Source organism: Gobio gobio (genome assembly GCF_949357685.1).
Source record: "Gobio gobio genome assembly, chromosome: 12".
In the NCBI taxonomy this organism is placed as follows: Eukaryota; Metazoa; Chordata; class Actinopteri; order Cypriniformes; family Gobionidae; genus Gobio; species Gobio gobio.
The window spans coordinates 4,128,851-4,153,205 of record NC_137105.1 but is presented as its reverse complement, the minus strand read 5'-3'; the positions used below and the strand labels follow the sequence as shown (position 1 = coordinate 4,153,205).

The window sequence follows — 24,355 nt, the reverse complement described above, 5'->3', positions numbered from 1 at the left end:
TTTTAGATTAATTACTATGCGCTTCACAATAAGAGATCAGTCATAGCCGCTTTCCTATACAATTTTGTTAAATTATTATTTTCTAGTAACCACAAACGGTTGTGATTGGTTCATCACGACCAGCGCTGAGAAAAGTAACACGTACCACGTGACAATGCGCGACGCTGATTTACGCCTGAACGTTGAATTTAAAAGTGATTTAAAATAATATAATTACTATTTAGACCTAACATACCAGACAAATCAGAAATAGCGGACCTCATACGTTTTAAATACATTATGTGGCCATTCTAGTCTCTCTATCTATTATCGTTGAGTATCTCTCAACGATTTCTGCTCTTCTTCAGTCACATGCTGCGTTACCGCAGTGCAATCTGGGAAATGTAGTATACGTAAGCAGCCTAAAATTGAAAATGTGTTCTACTGTAAAACTAAAATAACTAGGTATATGTTTGAAAATTAAAACATGTAGCTGTAGTCTCTGTGTGAAGAGAAAGCAAAACCTTGTGAGATTTTAAACATGGAGGAAGCAAAAGCCTTTCATATTTAGTTTAATAGTCATAAATTAAACAAGACACAAAACAATTTCCCAATTCACATGCTTTTAGATCTTCTAGATCCATTATTCATTAGTATTGTACCCTTCATTCTGCTCTCCTTCATACTGTAGTGTTTCCTTCAGGTCCTGTACATGTGTGGCTCCATACTGTTTGCTCTCTATTTCTGACAGATTAATAATCTCCTCATTCACGCTGGAGCTTGAAGACAAAACCTCTCCTTCCGTTCCCTTCTGCACAAACAACACACTTAAAGTTAATATTATGCTATTATTTTACATTGAACATGTAAAAATATATATTTATTGTTATATTTTTCATCCCCGATGTGGACTGACCTTTAGTCTCTACAAAATAATATGTTACCTTATGATCTCTGTGATACTGGTCAACAGCATACTGATATTTGGCAGAATTCAGCCCCAGTAAACCAGCCATTTTCTCTCCAAGAAAATCACAAACTATAAAGAAATGATTTACTGTGATTACATGCCATATTTGTGACATAAAAGACTGGCTGAGATGTATTGTACTGAAAAGCTTCATTTGTGCTGTTTACTAAAGCAAGTATCATTGCTATTGTCTTAATTCTTCTTGAAAAAACATACAGTGACCTTAAAGGGATAGTTCACCCAAAAATGATCCCATGATTTACTCGCCCTCAAATCATGGTGTGTATGACATTCTTCTTTCAGACGAACACAATCAGAGTTATATTAAAAAAAAGTCCAGGCTCTTCCAAGCTTTATAATGGCAGTCCAACATTTGAAGCCCATCTATCCATCATAAAAGTGCATCTATCCATCATAAAAGTGCATCTCTCCATCATAAAAGTGCATCTCTCCATCATAAAAGTGCATCTATCCATCATAAAAGTCGTCTATCCATCATAAAAGTGCATCCATCATCATAAAAGTGCATCTATCATCATAAAAGTGCATCTATCCATCATAAAAGTGCATCTATCCATCATAAAAGTGCATCCATCCATCATAAAAGGGCATATATCCATCATAAAAGTGCATCCATCCATCATAAAAGGGCATATATCCATCATAAAAGAGCATCCATCCATCATAAAAGTGCATCCATCCATCATAAAAGGGCATATATCCATCATAAAAGTGCATCTATCCATCCATCATAAAAGTGCATCCATCCATCATAAAAGTGCATCTATCCATCATAAAAGTGCATCTATCCATCATAAAAGTGCATCCATCCATCATAAAAGGGCATATATCCATCATAAAAGTGCATCCATCCATCATAAAAGGGCATATATCCATCATAAAAGAGCATCCATCCATCATAAAAGTGCATCCATCCATCATAAAAGGGCATATATCCATCATAAAAGTGCATCTATCCATCCATCATAAAAGTGCATCCATCCATCATAAAAGTGCATCCATCCATCATAGAAGTGCATCTATCATCATAAAAGTGCATCCATCCATCATAAAAGTGCATCTATCCATCATAAAAGTGCGTCTATCCATCATAAAAGTGCATCCATCCATCATAAAAGTGCATCTATCCATCATAAAAGTGCGTCTATCCATCATAAAAGTGCATCTATCATCATAAAAGTGCATCTATCCATCCATCATAAAAGTGCATCCATCCATCATAAAAGTGCATCCATCCATCATAGAAGTGCATCTATCATCATAAAAGTGCATCCATCCATCATAAAAGTGCATCTATCCATCATAAAAGTGCGTCTATCAATTATAAAAGAGCATCTATCCATCATAAAAGTGCATCTATCCATCATAAAAGTGCATCCATCCATCATAAAAGTGCATCTATCATCATAAAAGTGCATCCATCCATCATAAAAGTGCATCCATGCATCATAAAAGTGCATCTATACATCATAGAAGTGCATCTATCATCATAAAAGTGCATCCATCCATCATAAAAGTGCATCTATCCATCATAAAAGTGCGTCTATCAATTATAAAAGAGCATCTATCCATCATAAAAGTGCATCTATCCATCATAAAAGTGCATCCATCCATCATAGAAGTGCATCTATCATCATAAAAGTGCATCCATCCATCATAAAAGTGCATCCATGCATCATAAAAGTGCATCTATACATCATAGAAGTGCATCTATCATCATAAAAGTGCATCCATTCATCATAAAAGTGCATCTATCCATCATAAAAGTGCGTCTATCAATTATAAAAGAGCATCTATCCATCATAAAAGTGCATCTATCCATCATAAAAGTGCATCCATCCATCATAAAAGTGCATCTATCCATCATAAAGTGCATCCATCCATCATAAAAGTGCATCCATCCATCATAAAAGTGCATCCATCCATCATAGAAGTGCATCTATCATCATAAAAGTGCATCCATTCATCATAAAAGTGCATCTATCAATTATAAAAGAGCATCTATCCATCATAGAAGTGCATCTATCATCATAAAAGTGCATCCATTCATCATAAAAGTGCATCTATCAATTATAAAAGAGCATCTATCCATCATAAAAGTGCATCCATCCATCATAAAAGTGCATCCATCCATCATAGAAGTGCATCTATCATCATAAAAGTGCATCCATCCATCATAAAAGTGCATCCATCCATCATAAAAGTGCATCCATCCATCATAGAAGTGCATCTATCATCATAAAAGGGCATCCATTCATCATAAAAGTGCATCTATCAATTATAAAAGAGCATCTATCCATCATAAAAGTGCATCCATCCATCATAGAAGTGCATCTATCATCATAAAAGTGCATCTATCCATCATAAAAGTGCATCTATCATCATAAAAGTGCATCCATCCATCATAAAAGTGCATCCATCCATCATAAAAGTGCATCCATCCATCATAAAAGTGCATCCATCCATCATAAAAGTGCATCCATCCATCATAGAAGTGCATCTATCATCATAAAAGTGCATCCATCCATCATAAAAGTGCATCCATCCATCATAAAAGTGCATCCATCCATCATAAAAGTGCATCTATCCATCATAAAAGTGCATCCATTCATCATAAAAGTGCATCTATCAATTATAAAAGTGCATCTATCAATTATAAAAGTGCATCTATCCATCATAAAAGTGCATCCATCCATCATAAAAGTGCATCTATCAATCATAAAAGTGCATCTATCCATCATAAAAGTGCATCTATCCATCATAAAAGTGCATCCATCCATCATAAAAGTGCATCCATCCATCATAAAAGTGCATCTATCCATCATAAAAGTGCATCTATCCATCATAAAAGAGCATCCATCCATCATAAAAGTGCATCTATCATCATAAAAGTGCATCTATCATCATAAAAGAGCATCCATCCATCATAAAAGTGCATCTATCATCATAAAAGTGCATCTATCATCATAAAAGAGCATCCATCCATCATAAAAGTGCATCTATCATCATAACAGTGCATCTATCATCATAAAAGAGCATCCATCCATCATAAAAGTGCATCTATCATCATTAAAGTGCATCTATCCATCATAAAAGAGCATATATCCATCCATCATAAAAGTGCATCTATCATCATAAAAGTGCATCTATCCATCATAAAAGGGCATATATCCATCATAAAAGTGCATCCATCCATCATAAAAGAGCATCCATCCATCATAAAAGTGCATCCATCCATCATAAAAGTGCATCTATCCATCCATCATAAAAGTGCATCCATCCATCATAAAAGTGCATCTATCCATCATAAAAGAGCATCCATCCATCATAAAAGTGCATCTATCCATCCATCATAAAAGTGCATCCATCCATCATAAAAGTGCATCTATCCATCATAAAAGTGCGTCTATCCATCCATCATAAAAGTGCATCCATCCATCATAAAAGTGCATCCATCCATCATAAAAGTGCATCTATCCATCCATCATAAAAGTGCATCCATCCATCATAAAAGTGCATCTATCATCATAAAAGTGCATCCATCCATCATAAAAGTGCATCTATCCATCATAAAAGTGCGTCTATCCATCATAAAAGTGCATCTAGCCATCATAAAAGTGCATCCATCCATCATAAAAGTGCATCTATCATCATAAAAGTGCATCTATCCATCATAAAAGTGCGTCTATCAATTATAAAAGAGCATCTATCCATCATAAAAGTGCATCTATCCATCATAAAAGTGCATCTATCCATCATAAAAGTGCATCCATCCATCATAAAAGTGCATCCATCCATCATAAAAGTGCATCCATCCATCCATCATAAAAGTGCATCCATCCATCATAAAAGTGCATCCATCCATCATAAAAGTGCATCCATCCATCATAGATGTGCATCTATCATCATAAAAGTGCATCCATCCATCATAAAAGTGCATCCATCCATCATAAAAGTGCATCTATCCATCATAAAAGTGCATCCATCCATCATAGATGTGCATCTATCATCATAAAAGTGCATCCATTCATCATAAAAGTGCATCTATCAATTATAAAAGAGCATCTATCCATCATAAAAGTGCATCTATCCATCATAAAAGTGCATCTATCAATTATAAAAGTGCATCTATCAATTATAAAAGTGCATCTATCCATCATAAAAGTGCATCCATCCATCATAAAAGTGCATCTATCCATCATAAAAGTGCCTCTATCCATCATAAAAGTGCATCTATCAATTATAAAAGTGCATCTATCAATTATAAAAGTGCATCTATCAATAAAAGTGCATCTATCCATCATAAAAGTGCATCTATCCATCATAAAAGTGCATCTATCCATCATAAAAGTGCATCTATCAATCATAAAAGTGCATCTATCCATCATAAAAGTGCATCTATCCATCATAAAAGTGCATCCATCCATCATAAAAGTGCATCTATCCATCATAAAAGTGCATCTATCATCATAAAAGTGCATCTATCCATCATAAAAGTGCATCCATCCATCATAAAAGTGCATCTATCATCATAAAAGTGCATCCATCCATCATAAAAGTGCATCCATCCATCATAAAAGTGCATCTATCATCATAAAAGTGCATCTATCCATCATAAAAGTGCATCCATCCATCATAAAAGTGCATCTATCATCATAAAAGTGCATCTATCCATCATAAAAGTGCATCCATCCATCATAAAAGTGCATCTATCATCATAAAAGTGCATCTATCCATCATAAAAGTGCATCCATCCATCATAAAAGTGCATCCATCCATCATAAAAGTGCATCTATCATCATAAAAGTGCATCCATCCATCATAAAAGTGCATCTATCCATCATAAAAGTGCATCTATCCATCATAAAAGAGCATCCATCCATCATAAAAGTGCATCTATCATTATAAAAGTGCATCCATCCATCATAAAAGTGCATCTATCATCATAAAAGTGCCTCTATCCATCATAAAAGTGCATCTATCCATCATAAAAGAGCATCCATCCATCATAAAAGTGCATCTATCATCATAAAAGTGCCTCTATCCATCATAAAAGTGCATCTATCCATCATAAAAGAGCATCCATCCATCATAAAAGTGCATCTATCATCATAAAAGTGCATCTATCCATCATAAAAGAGCATCCATCCATCATAAAAGAGCATCCATCCATCATAAAAGTGCATCTATCATCATAAAAGTGCATCTATCATCATAAAAGAGCATCCATCCATCATAAAAGTACATCTATCATCATAAAAGTGCCTCTATCCATCATAAAAGTGCATCTATCCATCATAAAAGAGCATCCATCCATCATAAAAGTGCATCTATCATCATAAAAGAGCATCCATCCATCATAAAAGTGCATCTATCATCATAAAAGTGCATCTATCATCATAAAAGTGCATCCATCCATCATAAAAGTGCATCTATCCATCATAAAAGTGCATCCATCCATCATAAAAGTGCATCCATCCATCATAAAAGTGCATCCATCCATCATAAAAGTGCATCCATCCATCATAAAAGTGCATCTATCAATTATAAAAGAGCATCTATCCATCATAAAAGTGCATCTATCCATCATAAAAGTGCATCCATCCATCATAAAAGTGCATCCATCCATCATAAAAGTGCATCCATCCATCATAAAAGTGCATCCATCCATCATAAAAGTGCATCTATCAATTATAAAAGAGCATCTATCCATCATAAAAGTGCATCTATCCATCATAAAAGTGCATCCATCCATCATAAAAGTGCATCTATCCATCATAAAAGTGCATCCATCCATCATAGATGTGCATCTATCATCATAAAAGTGCATCCATTCATCATAAAAGTGCATCTATCAATTATAAAAGAGCATCTATCCATCATAAAAGTGCATCTATCCATCATAAAAGTGCATCTATCAATTATAAAAGTGCATCTATCAATTATAAAAGTGCATCTATCCATCATAAAAGTGCATCCATCCATCATAAAAGTGCATCTATCCATCATAAAAGTGCCTCTATCCATCATAAAAGTGCATCTATCAATTATAAAAGTGCATCTATCAATTATAAAAGTGCATCTATCAATTATAAAAGTGCATCTATCCATCATAAAAGTGCATCTATCCATCATAAAAGTGCATCTATCCATCATAAAAGTGCATCTATCCATCATAAAAGTGCATCTATCAATCATAAAAGTGCATCTATCCATCATAAAAGTGCATCTATCCATCATAAAAGTGCATCCATCCATCATAAAAGTGCATCTATCCATCATAAAAGTGCATCTATCATCATAAAAGTGCATCTATCCATCATAAAAGTGCATCCATCCATCATAAAAGTGCATCTATCATCATAAAAGTGCATCCATCCATCATAAAAGTGCATCCATCCATCATAAAAGTGCATCTATCATCATAAAAGTGCATCTATCCATCATAAAAGTGCATCCATCCATCATAAAAGTGCATCTATCATCATAAAAGTGCATCTATCCATCATAAAAGTGCATCCATCCATCATAAAAGTGCATCTATCATCATAAAAGTGCATCTATCCATCATAAAAGTGCATCCATCCATCATAAAAGTGCATCCATCCATCATAAAAGTGCATCTATCATCATAAAAGTGCATCCATCCATCATAAAAGTGCATCTATCCATCATAAAAGTGCATCTATCCATCATAAAAGAGCATCCATCCATCATAAAAGTGCATCTATCATTATAAAAGTGCATCCATCCATCATAAAAGTGCATCTATCATCATAAAAGTGCCTCTATCCATCATAAAAGTGCATCTATCCATCATAAAAGAGCATCCATCCATCATAAAAGTGCATCTATCATCATAAAAGTGCCTCTATCCATCATAAAAGTGCATCTATCCATCATAAAAGAGCATCCATCCATCATAAAAGTGCATCTATCATCATAAAAGTGCATCTATCCATCATAAAAGAGCATCCATCCATCATAAAAGAGCATCCATCCATCATAAAAGTGCATCTATCATCATAAAAGTGCATCTATCATCATAAAAGAGCATCCATCCATCATAAAAGTACATCTATCATCATAAAAGTGCCTCTATCCATCATAAAAGTGCATCTATCCATCATAAAAGAGCATCCATCCATCATAAAAGTGCATCTATCATCATAAAAGAGCATCCATCCATCATAAAAGTGCATCTATCATCATAAAAGTGCATCTATCATCATAAAAGTGCATCCATCCATCATAAAAGTGCATCTATCCATCATAAAAGTGCATCCATCCATCATAAAAGTGCATCCATCCATCATAAAAGTGCATCCATCCATCATAAAAGTGCATCCATCCATCATAAAAGTGCATCTATCAATTATAAAAGAGCATCTATCCATCATAAAAGTGCATCTATCCATCATAAAAGTGCATCCATCCATCATAAAAGTGCATCCATCCATCATAAAAGTGCATCCATCCATCATAAAAGTGCATCCATCCATCATAAAAGTGCATCTATCAATTATAAAAGAGCATCTATCCATCATAAAAGTGCATCTATCCATCATAAAAGTGCATCCATCCATCATAAAAGTGCATCTATCCATCATAAAAGTGCATCTATCATCATAAAAGTGCATCCATCCATCATAAAAGTGCATCTATCCATCATAAAAGTGCATCTATCATCATAAAAGTGCATCTATCCATCATAAAAGTGCATCCATCCATCATAAAAGTGCATCCATCCATCATAAAAGTGCATCTATCATCATAAAAGTGCATCCATCCATCATAAAAGTGCATCTATCCATCATAAAAGTGCATCTATCCATCATAAAAGTGCATCCATCCATCATAAAAGTGCATCTATCCATCATAAAAGTGCATCCATCCATCATAAAAGTGCATCTATCCATCATAAAAGTGCATCCATCCATCATAAAAGTGCATCTATCCATCATAAAAGTGCATCTATCCATCATAAAAGTGCATCTATCATCATAAAAGTGCATCTATCATCATAAAAGTGTATCCATCCATCATAAAAGTGCATCTATCCATCATAAAAGTGCATCTATCATCATAAAAGTGTATCCATCCATCATAAAAGTGCATCTATCCATCATAAAAGTGCATCTATCCATCATAAAAGTGCATCCATCCATCATAAAAGTGCATCCATCCATCATAAAAGTGCATCCATCCATCATAAAAGTGCATCTATCATCATAAAAGTGCATCTATCCATCATAAAAGTGCATCCATCCATCATAAAAGTGCATCCATCCATCATAAAAGTGCATCTATCCATCATAAAAGTGCATCTATCCATCATAAAAGTGCATCTATCCATCATAAAAGTGCATCTATCCATCATAAAAGTGCATCCATCCATCATAAAAGTGCATCTATCATCATAAAAGTGTATCCATCCATCATAAAAGTGCATCTATCATCATAAAAGTGCATCTATCCATCATAAAAGTGCATCCATCCATCATAAAAGTGCATCTATCCATCATAAAAGTGCATCTATCCATCATAAAAGTGCATCTATCATCATAAAAGTGCATCTATCATCATAAAAGTGTATCCATCCATCATAAAAGTGCATCTATCCATCATAAAAGTGCATCTATCATCATAAAAGTGTATCCATCCATCATAAAAGTGCATCTATCCATCATAAAAGTGCATCTATCCATCATAAAAGTGCATCCATCCATCATAAAAGTGCATCTATCCATCATAAAAGTGCATCCATCCATCATAAAAGTGCATCCATCCATCATAAAAGTGCATCTATCCATCATAAAAGTGCATCCATCCATCATAAAAGTGCATCTATCATCATAAAAGTGTATCCATCCATCATAAAAGTGTATCCATCCATCATAAAAGTGCATCTATCATCATAAAAGTGTATCCATCCATCATATAACTGCTCCACACGGCTCTGGGGGTTTAAAAACGAATTCATGCATTTGTGTAAGAAAAATATCCATATTTAACATCAAGTCATGGGGTCATTTTCATTTGCGGGTGAACTATCCCTTTAATAAAATAAAAGTGCTTTGCAGGTTATTCTTACATCGCAAAGAATTTCTCAAAATCTGTGTTCCCCAAAACCGAGGAGAATCCCTCCATGTCCAGTTTCTCTAAAAGGTAAAAAAAAATATGATTATTTTCACACCTGACAGATTTGATTCTGTTATTGAATCTGTCGTCCACACTGACCGTGTCTTGATGAAGCTGCTGTGCCTCGTCTTCCTCACTGTCCTCCTCTATCAGAGTCTCTCCACTGGAGAAATGAATCACCTTCACCTGTCTGACGTCTCCCATCGCCTCCTGCACAGCACCATTGTTTCTAATGTTTATTATAAATGATTCATCTCTGCATATCATTATTTTTGTTAAAATCATGCGCTCTCGTAATCTTGAATCAGAATAACTTCCCCTCTACTCTTCTCTGATGATGAGGGCGGGGCAACCTGTCACTCACATGAGATCCACCAATAGCAAACCACGACCATCCAATCAAATCCACACAGACAAAATCAAGCCCCGCCCCTACATTTGTTCTTGTTTGAGAAGCGTTTCACTCAGATATACGGCACAATAACACATTTTAAGCATTGTTTTGTTCTCTCCTATACTTTCAAAAATAATGCAGGCCTAAATTTAAGATTTCCATTCATTTGGATGTCACGGTTTTAAAAAACTTAATGAGATGCGTATAAGTCATGCATAAATGTAACAAGTACAACAGGTAATATTTCAGCACTCAAATCAAAGGACGGTATCCAAATAATCATGTTTTAAAATGCATTTATTCAAATAGCTTAGAATCATCATCTCTCATCATCAAAACAATTAAAATTATTCCGTTTTAAAGTATGAATGTGGTTAAAGTATGGCTATAGCGAAGCAATTTTCAATTGAAACAAATATCATATTGCATTAACAAATTTATTTGTTTGTTAAAACTGTGTAATCCAAATGAATGGAAATCTTATATGAAATTCATATACATACATTGTATGTGTTCATCTGAGTGGTCCAAGACCCTAGGACTTAAACCATGAATACACACCAAAAGATGGACTGGATTCGAGGATATTTGTGGTTGAAATTTAAAAAAGTAACAAATCCTTCGCTCACGGGTCAATTTGACCCCCTTAGGAATGAATGGAATGCTTTAGTACACATAGAAAAACCTAACAAATGCTCAAAATTAAAAATAAAAATGCTAAAACTTTACCAAAAATATATTTATAATGTCTACATGTGTCAGTGCAATATTCGGACCTCTGGAGGCTTCAGTTACTTCAGCGGAAGACAATGAAGTCACGTCGTCCATTTTTTTTTTTACGGCCTATGATCTAGAGCTAAATTGAGCGGAAGTACGTAAGAGGGCGGAGCCAGGCTACCAAAAATGATAAAACATGAGATATTTTAAGCAGTTTCTAGCGGGTTATGAATGTATTGGAGAGTTATTTTGAATTTAAGCTGAAATAATGGGAAGAATGTGCTTAAATGATATTATTTAAGGTAAAAAAAAATTGCATAAAATAGAAAAAATAATATAAAAATGAAACGATATAAGCTTTCTGGACACACACACACACAAAAAAAATATATATATATATATATATATAATTTTAGGGCTTCGGGTCATTTTGACCCGCGAGGGAAAGATTTGTTACAGGATGCAGAAACTAATACTTTTATTCAGCAAGGATGCATTGAATTGATCAAAAGACATTTATAATGTTACAAAAGATTATATTTAAAATATAATATATCAGTTTCCAAAAAAATATGACTGTTTTCAACATTGATAATAATCATAAATGTGTCTTGAGCTCAAATCATATGAGAATGATTAGTGAAGGATCATGTGACACTGAAGACTGGAGTAATGATGATAAATTCAGCTTTGATCACAGGAATAAATTACACTTTACTATATATTCACATAGAACACATCTGTTTTTAAATTATAATAATATTTCACAATTTGTACACTCAAAAAATTAGCTTGTTGGTCTAACTTAATACAATTATGACACTTATTTCCACACAGTTGAACTGATTTGTGACTGATCTGGTGCTTTTGATGTTCAGCCTTTGTGTAGAGTTTCGTGAGTTTTCTGTGTTTTTAAGAAAATGGAAAGACCTGTTAGAGTTTAAGTGTTTAATGTTTTAGTTATTTTGAACATTTACAATAGTTTGTAGAATATATATATATATACACACACACACACAGGTGCTGGTCATATAATTAGAATATCCTCAAAAAGTAGATTTATTTCACTAATTCCATTCAAAAAGTGAAACTTGTATATTATATTCATTCATTACAAACAGACTGATATATTTCAAAAGGTTATTTCTTTTAATTTTGATGATTATAACTGACAACTAAGGAAAACTCCAAATTCAGTATCTCAGAAAATTAGAATATTACTTAAGACCAATACAAAGAAAGGATTTTGAGAGATCTTGGCCAACTGAAAAGTATGAAGAGGAAAAGTAAGGTCATGTCCAGCACTCAATACTCAGTTGCGACTCCTTTTGGCTGATTTACTGCAGCGATGCGGCGTGGCCTGAGGAGATCAGACTGTGGCTCTGCTCAGGTGTTATGAGCTCAGGTTAATCTGATAGTGGCCTTCAGCTCTTCTGCATATCGCATCTTCCTCTTCACAATACCCCAGAGATTCTCTATGGGGTTAAGGTCAGGCGAGTTTGCTGGCCAATTGAGAACAGGGATACCATCAGGTACTGGTTGCTTTGGCACTGTGTGCAGGTGCCAAGTCCTGTTGGAAAATGAAATCTGCATCTCCATAAAGTTGGTCAGCAGCAGGAAGCATGAAGTGCTCTAAAACTTCCTGCTATTCGGCTGCGTTGACCTTGGACCTCAGAAAACACAGCGGACCAACACCAGCGGATGACATGGCACCCCAAACCATCACTGACTGTGGAAACTTTACACTGGACCTCAAGCAACGTGGATTGTGTGGCTCTCCTCTCTTCCTCCAGACTCTGGGACCCTGATTTCCAAAGGAAATGCAAAATTTACTTTCATCAGAGAACATAACTTTGGACCACTTTTTTTCCTTTTTGTCTTTAGCCCAAGCGCTTCTGACGCTTCTGTTGTTCAAGAGTGGCGACAGCTGAAACCCATGTCTTGCATACGTCTGTGTGTAGTGGTTCTTGAAGCACTGACTCCAGCTGCAGTCCACTCTTTGTGAATCTCCTCCACATTTTTGAATGGGTTTTGTTTCACAATCCTCTCCAGGGTGCGGTTATCCCTATTGCTTGTACACTTTTTTCTACCACATCTTTTCCTTCCCTTCACCTCTCTATAGATGTGCTTGGACACAGAGCTCTGTGAACAGCCAGCCTCGTTTGCAATGACCTTTTGTGTCTTGCCCTCCTTGTGCAAGGGGTCAATGCTCGTCTTTTGGACAACTGTCTAGTCAGCAGAACTAGCCTGAGAGACCATTTAAAGGTCTTTGCAGGTGTTTTGAGTTAATCAGCTGATTAGAGTGTGGCACCAGGTGTCTTCAATATTGAACCTTTTCATAATATTTTAATTTTCTGAGATACTGAATTTGGGATTTTCCTTAGTTGTCAGTTATAATCATCAAAATTAAATTAAATAAACTTTTGAAATACATCAGTCTGTGTGTAATGAATGAATATAATATACAAGTTTCACTTTTTGATGATATTCTAATTATATGACCAGCACCTGTATATAGGTTACCAATGTGGTGAAGAGTTGAGCTTGTGGTTCTGCACACATACATGTTCCATGAGCCAAAATTATTTTATTCATGTCTATAAAAACTAATTACCAAGACAATACTTGTTCATATGCCAAGTGTAACACTAGTAGCATGCAAGTATTGATCAAGTAAAAAACTTATAATCATTAGCAAGCATTAGCGTATTTCACGTAGTCAACCACAATATCTACACTTCACGATAATGGTAACCTCAAAAATTGACAAACTCTTTTAAATGTCAAATATAACTAATCATCAAACATCAACTGGTCTTTCCCTTTACTAAAAAACACATTAAACAGCACTTAATTTGCCACTGTTGCCTCTGGCTTGGCGTGCTCAGTTGGGGACACTAAATTTTTCAACTAAACATCGAAATACATCTAAATAATAAACTAAATTAACCATTTAAACTAAATTACTGATCAAATTATTGATCTAAAGCCCACACTGTCACTGTATGATACTTGAAATTTTTCCAGAATGGCTATACAGCTGAATAAAATTATGCTGCATTATTTTCCTGTTTAACACTGTAAAGCTGCTTTGAAACAATCTACATTGTTAAAAGCGCTATATAAATAAAGTTGACTTAATTTCAACATTTACTCTCCTGATCCATCCCTATGCAAAGCAACTAGAAATCCACTGCCCAGTTTCAGTCAATGCAACACAAATGGATCATGTAGACTCAACACAAATGGATCATGTAGACCCAACACAAATGGATCATGTAGACCCAACACAAATGGATCATGTAGACCCAACACAAATGGATCATGTAGACCCAACACAAATGGATCATGTAGACCCAACACAAATGGATCATGTAGACCCAACACAAATGGATCATGTAGACCCAACACAAATGGATCATGTAGACCCAACACAAATGGATCATGTAGACCCAACACAAATGGATCATGTAGACCCAACACAAATGGATCATGTAGACCCAACACAAATGGATCATGTAGACCCAACACAAATGGATCATGTAGACCCAACACAAATGGATCATGTAGACCCAACACAAATGGATCATGTAGACCCAACACAAATGGATCATGTAGACCCAACACAAATGGATCATGTAGACCCAACACAAATGGATCATGTAGACCCAACACAAATGGTTTGCGATGTAATTTCATTTAACGCAATTCAATTGAATGTAAATGACAACTGGCAAAGATTTGTGTTGTTTCAACTTATTTAATTAAACAAACTGAACAAAGCGCTAGAATCTTTTTTTGTTGTTGAGTGTACTGTATTTTTGATCGCATAAGAGACAAATCTTCTCGTCCCCAAATCTTTATACAGTAGAGTAAATCTTACATTAGCGCAGTGTGTTAGGAGTGTGAAGGTGTGTTTACCAAAGGCAGGTGCTGCAATAAGCGATCATTAAATAAAGGCTTGGTTTAAACGCTCAAACTGAGACTTTTGAGAGAAGAAGACGGCTTATCTAATGAATTAATATAAGAGGGAAAACACACTTACGACAGCTTGCATGCTGGGGCTTTCCTACCAGAATCCTCTTGCGCTTTTGCTGAGAATATGTTTCTTTTACACCATCACGACAGAAAGTTTACTTCACCATCTCATGAGGAAGTGTGTTTCATGTACACGGATGTTGTTTGTCAAGACTTGCGCTCCCGAAGTGCAATAATGCTGCTTTACTGGTGTGGCCAGAATGACAGAAAGAAGTGTGTGTGACTCGAGGAATCATGAGCCTGACGCAACACATGGTTAGCACACATTTTAATGGGGGAATCCATTAAATGCATGACAGTGAGTTACAGGTTGACATCATGATCTGTGAGTATATACTCGATGATGAATCCATATCCATACAGCTGCATAGATGGAAAACAGAAATCATTACAAAAACCAAATGCAACCCTGGAGTGTCATTTTACAACGGCGAAGAACGTCAGGTTCTCTGCAGAACTGTGTTAAATAAATATACAGCAAAATATTTGACCCTACATGGACGTCTGATTTAACGTTAGGGAGTTAAATAATAAGCAATCATTTCGGTACCTGTGCTTATCACGTTTAAAGATGACTGAACTTATTCAATGTTGAGCTTACAGAAAGAAAACAACAACCAGCCTTTCGAATCAAGAAAGCAGTTTTGTCCCTCACAACGATCCATATTTGGACGGGTTTCAAATCAGAAGCAAATTAAATAAATATATACACGTATGGAAACGAGCTGATATTAGAGATGGTGAGATTATAATAAGACTGTTTAGTTCTGCTATCTGACGAGTGGGATTTCAGATCAAACTCATAACTGTGTCGATTGAATTCATGTCTTCATAGCACGAGCCAAATAAACATGTGCTTGTCCGCTCAAATATTAATTATACTACAGATATTTTATGAGTAAAAAAAGTGAGTTGCAGGTAATAATCTGGGCTCACAATAATAGTGAAGAAATTATATTTAGCATGAAACCTATTTTTCAGACCTGTTTACTGCATTAAGACACAATTAAGCACATTTTCCCTCAGGTTTCTTATGGCTGTGATATGAGGGGGAATTATACACACACACACACACACACACACTCTCTCTCTCTCTAAATGCTAGGTTGCTTCAACCCAAATTTGGGTCAAATATGGACAAACTCAGCCACTTTAACCGTTGGGTTTTTAGTTCAACGGTTGGATTTGTCCATTTTTGACCCAATATTGGGTTAATGTACACACACACACACACACACACACTCACACTCACACTCTCTAAATACTAGGTTGTTTCAGCCCAAATTTGGGTCAAATATGGACAAACTCAGCCACTTTAACCATTGGGTTTTTAGTTCAACGGTGGGATTTGTCAATTTTTGACCCAAAGTTGGGTTAATACACACACACACACACACACACACACACGCACATACACAAGCACACAGACACACGCACACGCACACGCGCACGCACGCACGCACGCACGCACGCACGCACGCACGCACGCACGCACGCACGCACGCACGCACGCACGCACGCACGCACGCACACACACACCTACAGAGTATATATATATAATTTTTTTTTTTTTAAACAATGCATGTATACACCCCCAACAGTGAAATGTATACATATTATTTATATAAAATTATAATATTTAATATATCTATATATTTCACTGTAGGGTGTGTGTATGTGTGTGTGCATATATATATATATATATATAGCCTATTTTCTTAATGCAGAAAATGTATGGTCTTAAAATTATTTTACTGTCTTTATGCAAAAATCATTTCTTTAGACGGGGTGAAATATGATATTTCTGTCTGAAACTCAGTTTAAAGACTGTTAAACATTAGGGTTCGCTCTGAACGACGGATCATTAACCGGCATCAACATATAGAGCCACATTATAAACATTAAGAGAGAAAAAAACTGAATTTAGTGACCTATTGGAGTTATTCTCTAATCATTGGACCCTTAAAAATCTCAATAAAATCTGTATAATGCTACAGAAAGATAATCAAATGGTGCTTTAGTTCAGATTCAGTCTGGGTTATTAACTCTAGATCATCTGTCGTTTGCAGATTAAACACCGTAAACAGAATCCGAGCACGAGACAGACGCCACGGTTATATCATCGTCATCATCATCATCACTATGTTATATTGTTATATATTTGAGCAGGTTGAAGATCACAGACTCCTCTAGAGGTCATCTGTGGCATTATGAGATAACGCAGCCTGTGTCTTTCTGCGGCTTCAGATCCGGCTCCTTCACTGGCTTGATCTCCTCATCGTGCTTCGCTTTCGCCTAGAAGGAGGGAAGAAATAATAGTTTATAGCTTGATGTAAAAATTGGACATTGGGACAGTCAACAGCATACATTTATAATGACCCTAAAATTCAAGATATCAGGGGGAAATGCCCCTTTATGAGTGATATAGTTGGGCAATATCACACAAGTGCTGTTTTTGTCCCGAGTGCAAATGTGATATTGATTTTATACGACAGTTCAATAAATAAGAAGTTAATATTGTTTTTGGTCAATTTTGCCAATAGAAAATATTCCCTAAATCCAGAGCAGAACTGTCGTGTGTCTCATGCTGCGTTCACACCAAACGCAAATAGAGCATCAGGAGCGAGTGATTTCAATGTTAAGTCAATGGAAAGGCGCGTCCAGTTCCAGTGGTGCTTTTGACGTTTGACGCCCGAGTTGAAAAATGTGAACTTTGGCATCAATGAGCCTCGGCCGCCCATGACCCTGTGGCCGGTTCTCCACTGGTCCTCCATGACCCTGTGGCCGGTTCTCCACTGGTCCTCCATGACCCTGTGGCCGGTTCTCCACTGGTCCTCCATGACCCTGTGGCCGGTTCTCCACTGGTCCTCCATGACCCTGTGGCCGGTTCTCCACTGGTCCTCCATGACCCTGTGGCCGGTTCTCCACTGGTCCTCCATGACCCTGTGGCCGGTTCTCCACTGGTCCTCCATGACCCTGTGGCCGGTTCTCCACTGGTCCTTCATGACCCTGTGGCCGGTTCTCCACTGGTCCTTCATGACCCTGTGGCCGGTTCTCCACTGGTCCTCCATGACCCTGTGGCCGGTTCTCCACTGTTCCTTCATGACCCTGTGGCCGGTTCTCCACTGGTCCTCCATGACCCTGTGGCCGGTTCTCCACTGGTCCTCCATGACCCTGTGGCCGGTTCTCCACTGGTCCTCCATGACCCTGTGGCCGGTTCTCCACTGGTCCTCCATGACCCTGTGGCCGGTTCTCCACTGGTCCTCCATGACCCTGTGGCCGGTTCTCCACTGGTCCTCCATGACCCTGTGGCCGGTTCTCCACTGGTCCTCCATGACCCTGTGGCCGGTTCTCCACTGGTCCTTCATGACCCTGTGGCCGGTTCTCCACTGGTCCTCCATGACCCTGTGGCCGGTTCTCCACTGGTCCTCCATGACCCTGTGGCCGGTTCTCCACTGGTCCTTCATGACCCTGTGGCCGGTTCTCCACTGGTCCTCCATGACCCTGTGGCCGGTTCTCCACTGGTCCTCCATGACCCTGTGGCCGGTTCTCCACTGGTCCTCCATGACCCTGTGGCCGGTTCTCCACTGTTCCTTCATGACCCTGTGGCCGGTTCTCCACTGGTCCTTCATGACCCTGTGGCCGGTTCTCCACTGGTCCTTCATGACCCTGTGGCCGGTTCTCCACTGTTCCTTCATGACCCTGTGGCCGGTTCTCCACTGTTCCTTCATGACCCTGTGGCCGGTTCTCCACTGGTCCTCCATGACCCTGTGGCCGGTTCTCCACTGGTCCTCCATGACCCTGTGGCCGGTTCTCCACTGGTCCTCCATGACCCTGTGGCCGGTTCTCCACTGGTCCTTCATGACCCTGTGGCCGGTTCTCCACTGGTCCTCCATGACCCTGTGGCCGGTTCTCCACTGTTCCTCCATGACCCTGTGGCCGGTTCTCCACTGGTCCTTCATGACCCTGTGGCCGGTTCTCCACTGTTCCTTCATGACCCTGTGGCCGGTTCTCCACTGTTCCTTCATGACCCTGTGGCCGGTTCTCCACTGGTCCTCCATGACCCTGTGGCCGGTTCTCCACTGGTCCTCCATGACCCTGTGGCCGGTTCTCCACTGGTCCTTCATGACCCTGTGGCCGGTTCTCCACTGGTCCTCCATGACCCTGTGGCCGGTTCTCCACTGGTCCTTCATGACCCTGTGGCCGGTTCTCCACTGGTCCTCCATGACCCTGTGGCCGGTTCTCCACTGGTCCTCCATGACCCTGTGGCCGGTTCTCCACTGGTCCTTCATGACCCTGTGGCCGGTTCTCCACTGGTCCTCCATGACCCTGTGGCCGGTTCTCCACTGGTCCTCCATGACCCTGTGGCCGGTTCTTCACTGTTCCTTCATGACCCTGTGGCCGGTTCTCCACTGTTCCTTCATGACCCTGTGGCCGGTTCTCCACTGGTCCTTCATGACCCTGTGGCCGGTTCTCCACTGTTCCTTCATGACCCTGTGGCCGGTTCTCCACTGGTCCTTCATGACCCTGTGGCCGGTTCTCCACTGGTCCTTCATGACCCTGTGGCCGGTTCTCCACTGTTCCTTCATGACCCTGTGGCCGGTTCTCCACTGGTCCTTCATGACCCTGTGGCCGGTTCTCCACTGGTCCTCCATGACCCTGTGGCCGGTTCTCCACTGTTCCTTCATGACCCTGTGGCCGGTTCTCCACTGGTCCTCCATGACCCTGTGGCCGGTTCTCCACTGTTCCTTCATGACCCTGTGGCCGGTTCTCCACTGGTCCTCCATGACCCTGTGGCCGGTTCTCCACTGGTCCTCCATGACCCTGTGGCCGGTTCTCCACTGTTCCTTCATGACCCTGTGGCCGGTTCTCCACTGGTCCTTCATGACCCTGTGGCCGGTTCTCCACTGTTCCTTCATGACCCTGTGGCCGGTTCTCCACTGTTCCTTCATGACCCTGTGGCCGGTTCTCCACTGGTCCTTCATGACCCTGTGGCCGGTTCTCCACTGGTCCTTCCTTGAGCACTTTTAATAGAGACTGACCACTGCAGACCGGGAACACCCCACAAGAGCTGCAGTTTTGGAGATGCTCTGACCCAGTCGTCCAGCCGTCACAATCTGGCCCTTGTCAAACTCGCTCAAATCCTTACGCTTGCCCATTTTTCCTGCTTCTAACACATCAACTCTGAGGACAAAATGTTCACTTGCTGCCTAATATATCCCACCCACTAACAGTAGAGAATCATCAGTGTTATTCACTTCACCTGCCTGATTGGTGTATATACACTATTTAAGTGCTCTTATTGGTGTGAAGGGAAAGATCTCCTCACCTTGTCGTCTTTCGGTCCTCTGGTAAGGTCAAAGGTGGCGTAGACTTCAGGTGTGCACTGAGCGCTGAGAGCCGGGAGCTCGAATGGAGTCGGTTCAGCCAAACCATAACTGGCCTTCAACTCCAGAGCCGGAGCTTCAGCGGGAACCTTATGAAAGTAACTGACAGAGACATTCAGCCGTGAGTTTTATAGGAAGCTTTTGTATCGTATTGTAGCTTTGCATGTTAAAGAGGACCGATTATGCCCCTTTTTCAAAGTCTACCCAACTAGAACAGGCTCTCCCTGCTTGAATGTTGATTTTTTTTCCCTCATATTATCTATTGTTGCGGCTCCTCTCTTCGCAGTCTGTCAGTAACGCTCTGTTTAGTTCCTGTCTCTATGAACAGGGGCGATTCTAGGATTTTCATTTTAGGGGGGCTCAGCCCACAGTGAGGGTGTGAAAAAAAATTTGGTAAGACTTTAGTTTAGGGTCCAATTCTCACTATTAACTAGCTTATTAGTATGCATATTAGGATATTGGCTGTTTATTATTTGGTTTGGGGGGTATAGCCCCTCGAGACATTTTTGATTTCTATGATCTACATATGAGCATTTTAAGATGTTCTGAACGCCAAAAAATGTAATAACAATAGCTTGAAAACAATGTCAGTGGGCAGATATGACTGATAAAGTTTTTCCATTTTTGTCAGTGAAGAAAGTAAACATATGTTTAACTGATATGTATATGTTTTATGAATCATTTCCGAAGGCTAACAGGAAAGCTAGGTAACTAAATTTATTAAAATTAATTCACAGTATGCACACATTCATTAGCTACTAATCTTATGCCCAATACAAGCTGAAAAAAGCTTAACTTTTTTATTTACCGAGAGCTACACATGGAATTATTAATTTACAATATGCACACATTCATTACTATTAATCAGGGGCGTCGCACCCGTGGGGGATGTGGATGTTTTAACACCCACACTTTTCTCGGTGAGAGGGTTCAACACCCACAGTTTTTCTGCAGTTTTCCCGCAGTTTTGCACAAACGCTTTAGGGATGCCACAATATTCATTATAATATTGAACCGTTCGGTACGGCATTCACGGTTCAATAAGGTTTATGAATTGCGTTGTTTTTGTTGTTTTGTTTTTGCAGTGTGCCTGTGAGTCTACGCGCTGATATGAGCAAATATCTAATCACTATACACAGTGCTAGACACGCTTGCAATGCTGGAGTCAGGGAGTTATAATCACAGAACACTATAGTAATTCACAAATGCTTATGTACTACCGTTTTAACGCACAGAGCGCGCGCACTAAAAGCCTGTCAAACTCTTGATTACTGGACTAAGTAGTCTAAAGGCCTGTTCACACCGGGACGATTTTCGCACGCGTTTATCGCCGACGTTTAACGCCTCGGGACTAAACAATGGGCGCCAATGTGAGTGTTCACACCGACGCGCAAAACGCCAGGCGTAAAAGCGTCATTTTTAAAAAAACGCCTCGGTTCGTTTTTTTATTTTGACGCGGCGCGTAAAAAACTGGCCGACCAATGAGATCAGTGCTTTTGTTCACGTGCCTGGAGCTGCTGAAGTGACAGTAAAACACGACTTGGTGGCGCTCAAGCACAAAACAGTCTTGCCGAGCACACATTGATACGACGAAGAAGTAGTAAGTAGACAAAGAAGAAGATGAACTGCTAATGCTGCTTGCCAGTTAGCAAAAAGTGTGTGAATGGTTTTGTCCATATACATAATATGTCTATGGTTTTGGCAAGCACGTAAATACTGTCTCTCTTCTCCTTCTGTGTGACAAGCGAGTGTCAGAGGCTTAAAGTGCCGCAGCACCATCTTGTGTACCGGGAGCGCATCGACTGAATGTGCACGTTCACTCGGCGCAGCGCCAGTGACAATCGCTTGGGTGTGAACGAAAAACGGCACGAAAAACGCTGGCGATAAGCGCGCGCGATATTCGTCCCGGTGTGTACAGGCCTTTACTGTGCTAATACTGTCAAATACACACAAGGTTAACAAACACATTCGGTTATGTGTAAAGTGAAAGTAAATTCGCGTGTCTGTATATTAGATGCGCGCAGGTCTTAAATTGACAGCAGCGCAGCCTATAGTGAACACGCTGTCCTTAAAGGGACAGTTCACCTCTAAAATTCTGTAATTATTTACTCATCTAATGTTGTTACAAACCTGTTTTAATTTCTTCTCTTGAACACAGACAGCTGATGGTAGCCATTGACTTCCATATTATTTCCTACTATGGACTTTAATGTTAATAAAACTACAAAAGACATAGAAAAGCACTCTCTGTTCTTGACTGAAAAACATTAATACAGTAGCTTTAATAGGAATCAATGTATATTTTATAGTGAAGTCTATGTAGTGTTTTATTTTTACATTTATTCATTAAATTTCATACTTAAATGCTGCTGAGCTGCCAGTGTAAGTCTTTATATATATTTATTTTATAATATACTATACACTAGGAATGTGTACAAGGTTTTTTTAAGTAAAGTTTTAAGTTTAAGTAAGGTTTTTCAAGTCTTCTGAAAAAAAAATTCTCCTTAACCTCTTTCTGTTCCCGTCGCCTAAGAATAGAATAGCAAAAAACTGATGTGACAAGCCATCTGAACCGAACCTAACCGAACCGAACACTGTGGTTAAAAAGAGGTATGTATATGTATATATGTATATGTATATATATATATGTATATATATATATATATATATATATATATATATATATATATATATGTATATATGTATATATGTATATATGTATATATATATATATATATATATATATATATATATATATATATATATATATATATATATATATATATATATATATATCTTGTATGTTATACATTTTGTACCCTTCTGTCATTATATTCATCGTTTTTATTGTTAACAAACAAACCACATCCATCCCCCACACTTTTGAAAAGCTTGCTACGCCTCTGCTATTAATCTTAGGCCTCATCTGAAGAAAACGGCTTTGTTAATATTTTTTGTTCGTTAATTATATTATAAATGACATTAGCTACATAGGCATATTTAGACATTAGACAAAAGTTTATTAATTTGGCTGAATATTTTTCTCATTTGTTTAACATTTCTGACTTAAAGAAGCAGCTGTCAAATATTAAATGTTTAGTTTAGCTACATATCTCGCACTTGACGTCGAGTCGCGCTGAAAATTCGTGCTCAGCCTCAGCAGAATCTGTGCGTACATAAAGCCCGCCTACTCTGATTTGATTGGTTTTCTCAAATATTTTGACATTGACGAGCAGTGACAGACCAATGAGGCTCAGATCAACACACACACCTCTGCTTCTGATTGAAGAAAACGCTGATTAACGCAGATTAATGCTGCCTTCACATGCTATCGGAATTATCGTAAATACGAGTTTCCTAGGTAAAAATTGCACATGAACGCCCTCTGATGACGTGTTTACCACTAGTAAGTTCGGAAATAATTCTGATACCCCAATTCCCGAGATGGGCGTGCCATAAACTTTAAACATGGTGGCGGGAAGAACTACTGCTTGTGGCAGGTGTGGTTTTATTGTTTTTTTTTACCCCAAAACAGCTAGGTCGTCTTGTCTTGACATTAATGTAGTGCATATTTACATATAAGAGTAATCATATGAAGCGTATTGTATGTTTGGTACACAGCCTGCATTTGACTGAAATTACAGAATAGGCAGAAAGCGGACTATCTAGGATGTTTATACGGTTGTCGGTGCATGGGAGACTACATAT

The 24,355-nt window shown here is 38.5% G+C and overlaps 2 protein-coding genes across 3 annotated transcripts in view; both read right to left on the bottom strand.

Moving 5' to 3' along the window:
- Positions 1 to 535: 535 nt before the first annotated feature.
- LOC307135475 (protein FAM177A1) lies at positions 536 to 16,230 on the bottom strand. Of its 2 annotated transcripts, XM_079831961.1 has the most exons (5): positions 15,268 to 16,230; positions 10,211 to 10,321; positions 10,065 to 10,131; positions 924 to 1,018; positions 536 to 790 (listed from the first exon to the last, which is right to left on the bottom strand). In XM_079831961.1, the coding sequence occupies exons 1-5, from the start codon at positions 15,277 to 15,279 to the stop codon at positions 623 to 625; spliced, it is 453 nt and encodes a 150-aa protein (XP_079688087.1). In that variant the 5' UTR covers positions 15,280 to 16,230; the 3' UTR covers positions 536 to 622. The 2 variants fall into 2 exon arrangements, with proteins under 2 accessions (XP_079688087.1, XP_079688088.1); XM_079831962.1 differs by lacking the exon at positions 15,268 to 16,230 and having other exon boundaries at positions 10,211 to 11,273.
- A 1,099-nt stretch (positions 16,231 to 17,329) lies between these two features.
- The window catches only part of brox (BRO1 domain and CAAX motif containing), a 31,588-nt gene continuing 24,562 nt past the window's right edge, over positions 17,330 to 24,355 (bottom strand). The window contains exons 12-13 of the mRNA XM_079831951.1: positions 20,590 to 20,749; positions 17,330 to 17,555 (exon numbers count right to left, since the gene is read on the bottom strand). Of these exons, the coding sequence (XP_079688077.1) occupies positions 17,469 to 17,555; positions 20,590 to 20,749 (247 nt within the window). The 3' untranslated portion in view covers positions 17,330 to 17,468. The remainder of the gene's footprint in view (positions 17,556 to 20,589; positions 20,750 to 24,355) is intronic.

Coding starts and splice junctions, on each gene's coding strand:
- LOC307135475 (XM_079831962.1), bottom strand. CDS start 10,396: ATGATTTTAACAAAAATAATGATATGCAGAGATGAATCATTTATAATA. Junction 10,132..10,210: donor AGCAGCTTCATCAAGACACG/GTCAGTGTGGAC, acceptor TTTACCTTTTAG/AGAAACTGGACATGGAGGGA. Junction 791..923: donor AGTATCACAGAGATCATAAG/GTAACATATTAT, acceptor TTGTTTGTGCAG/AAGGGAACGGAAGGAGAGGT.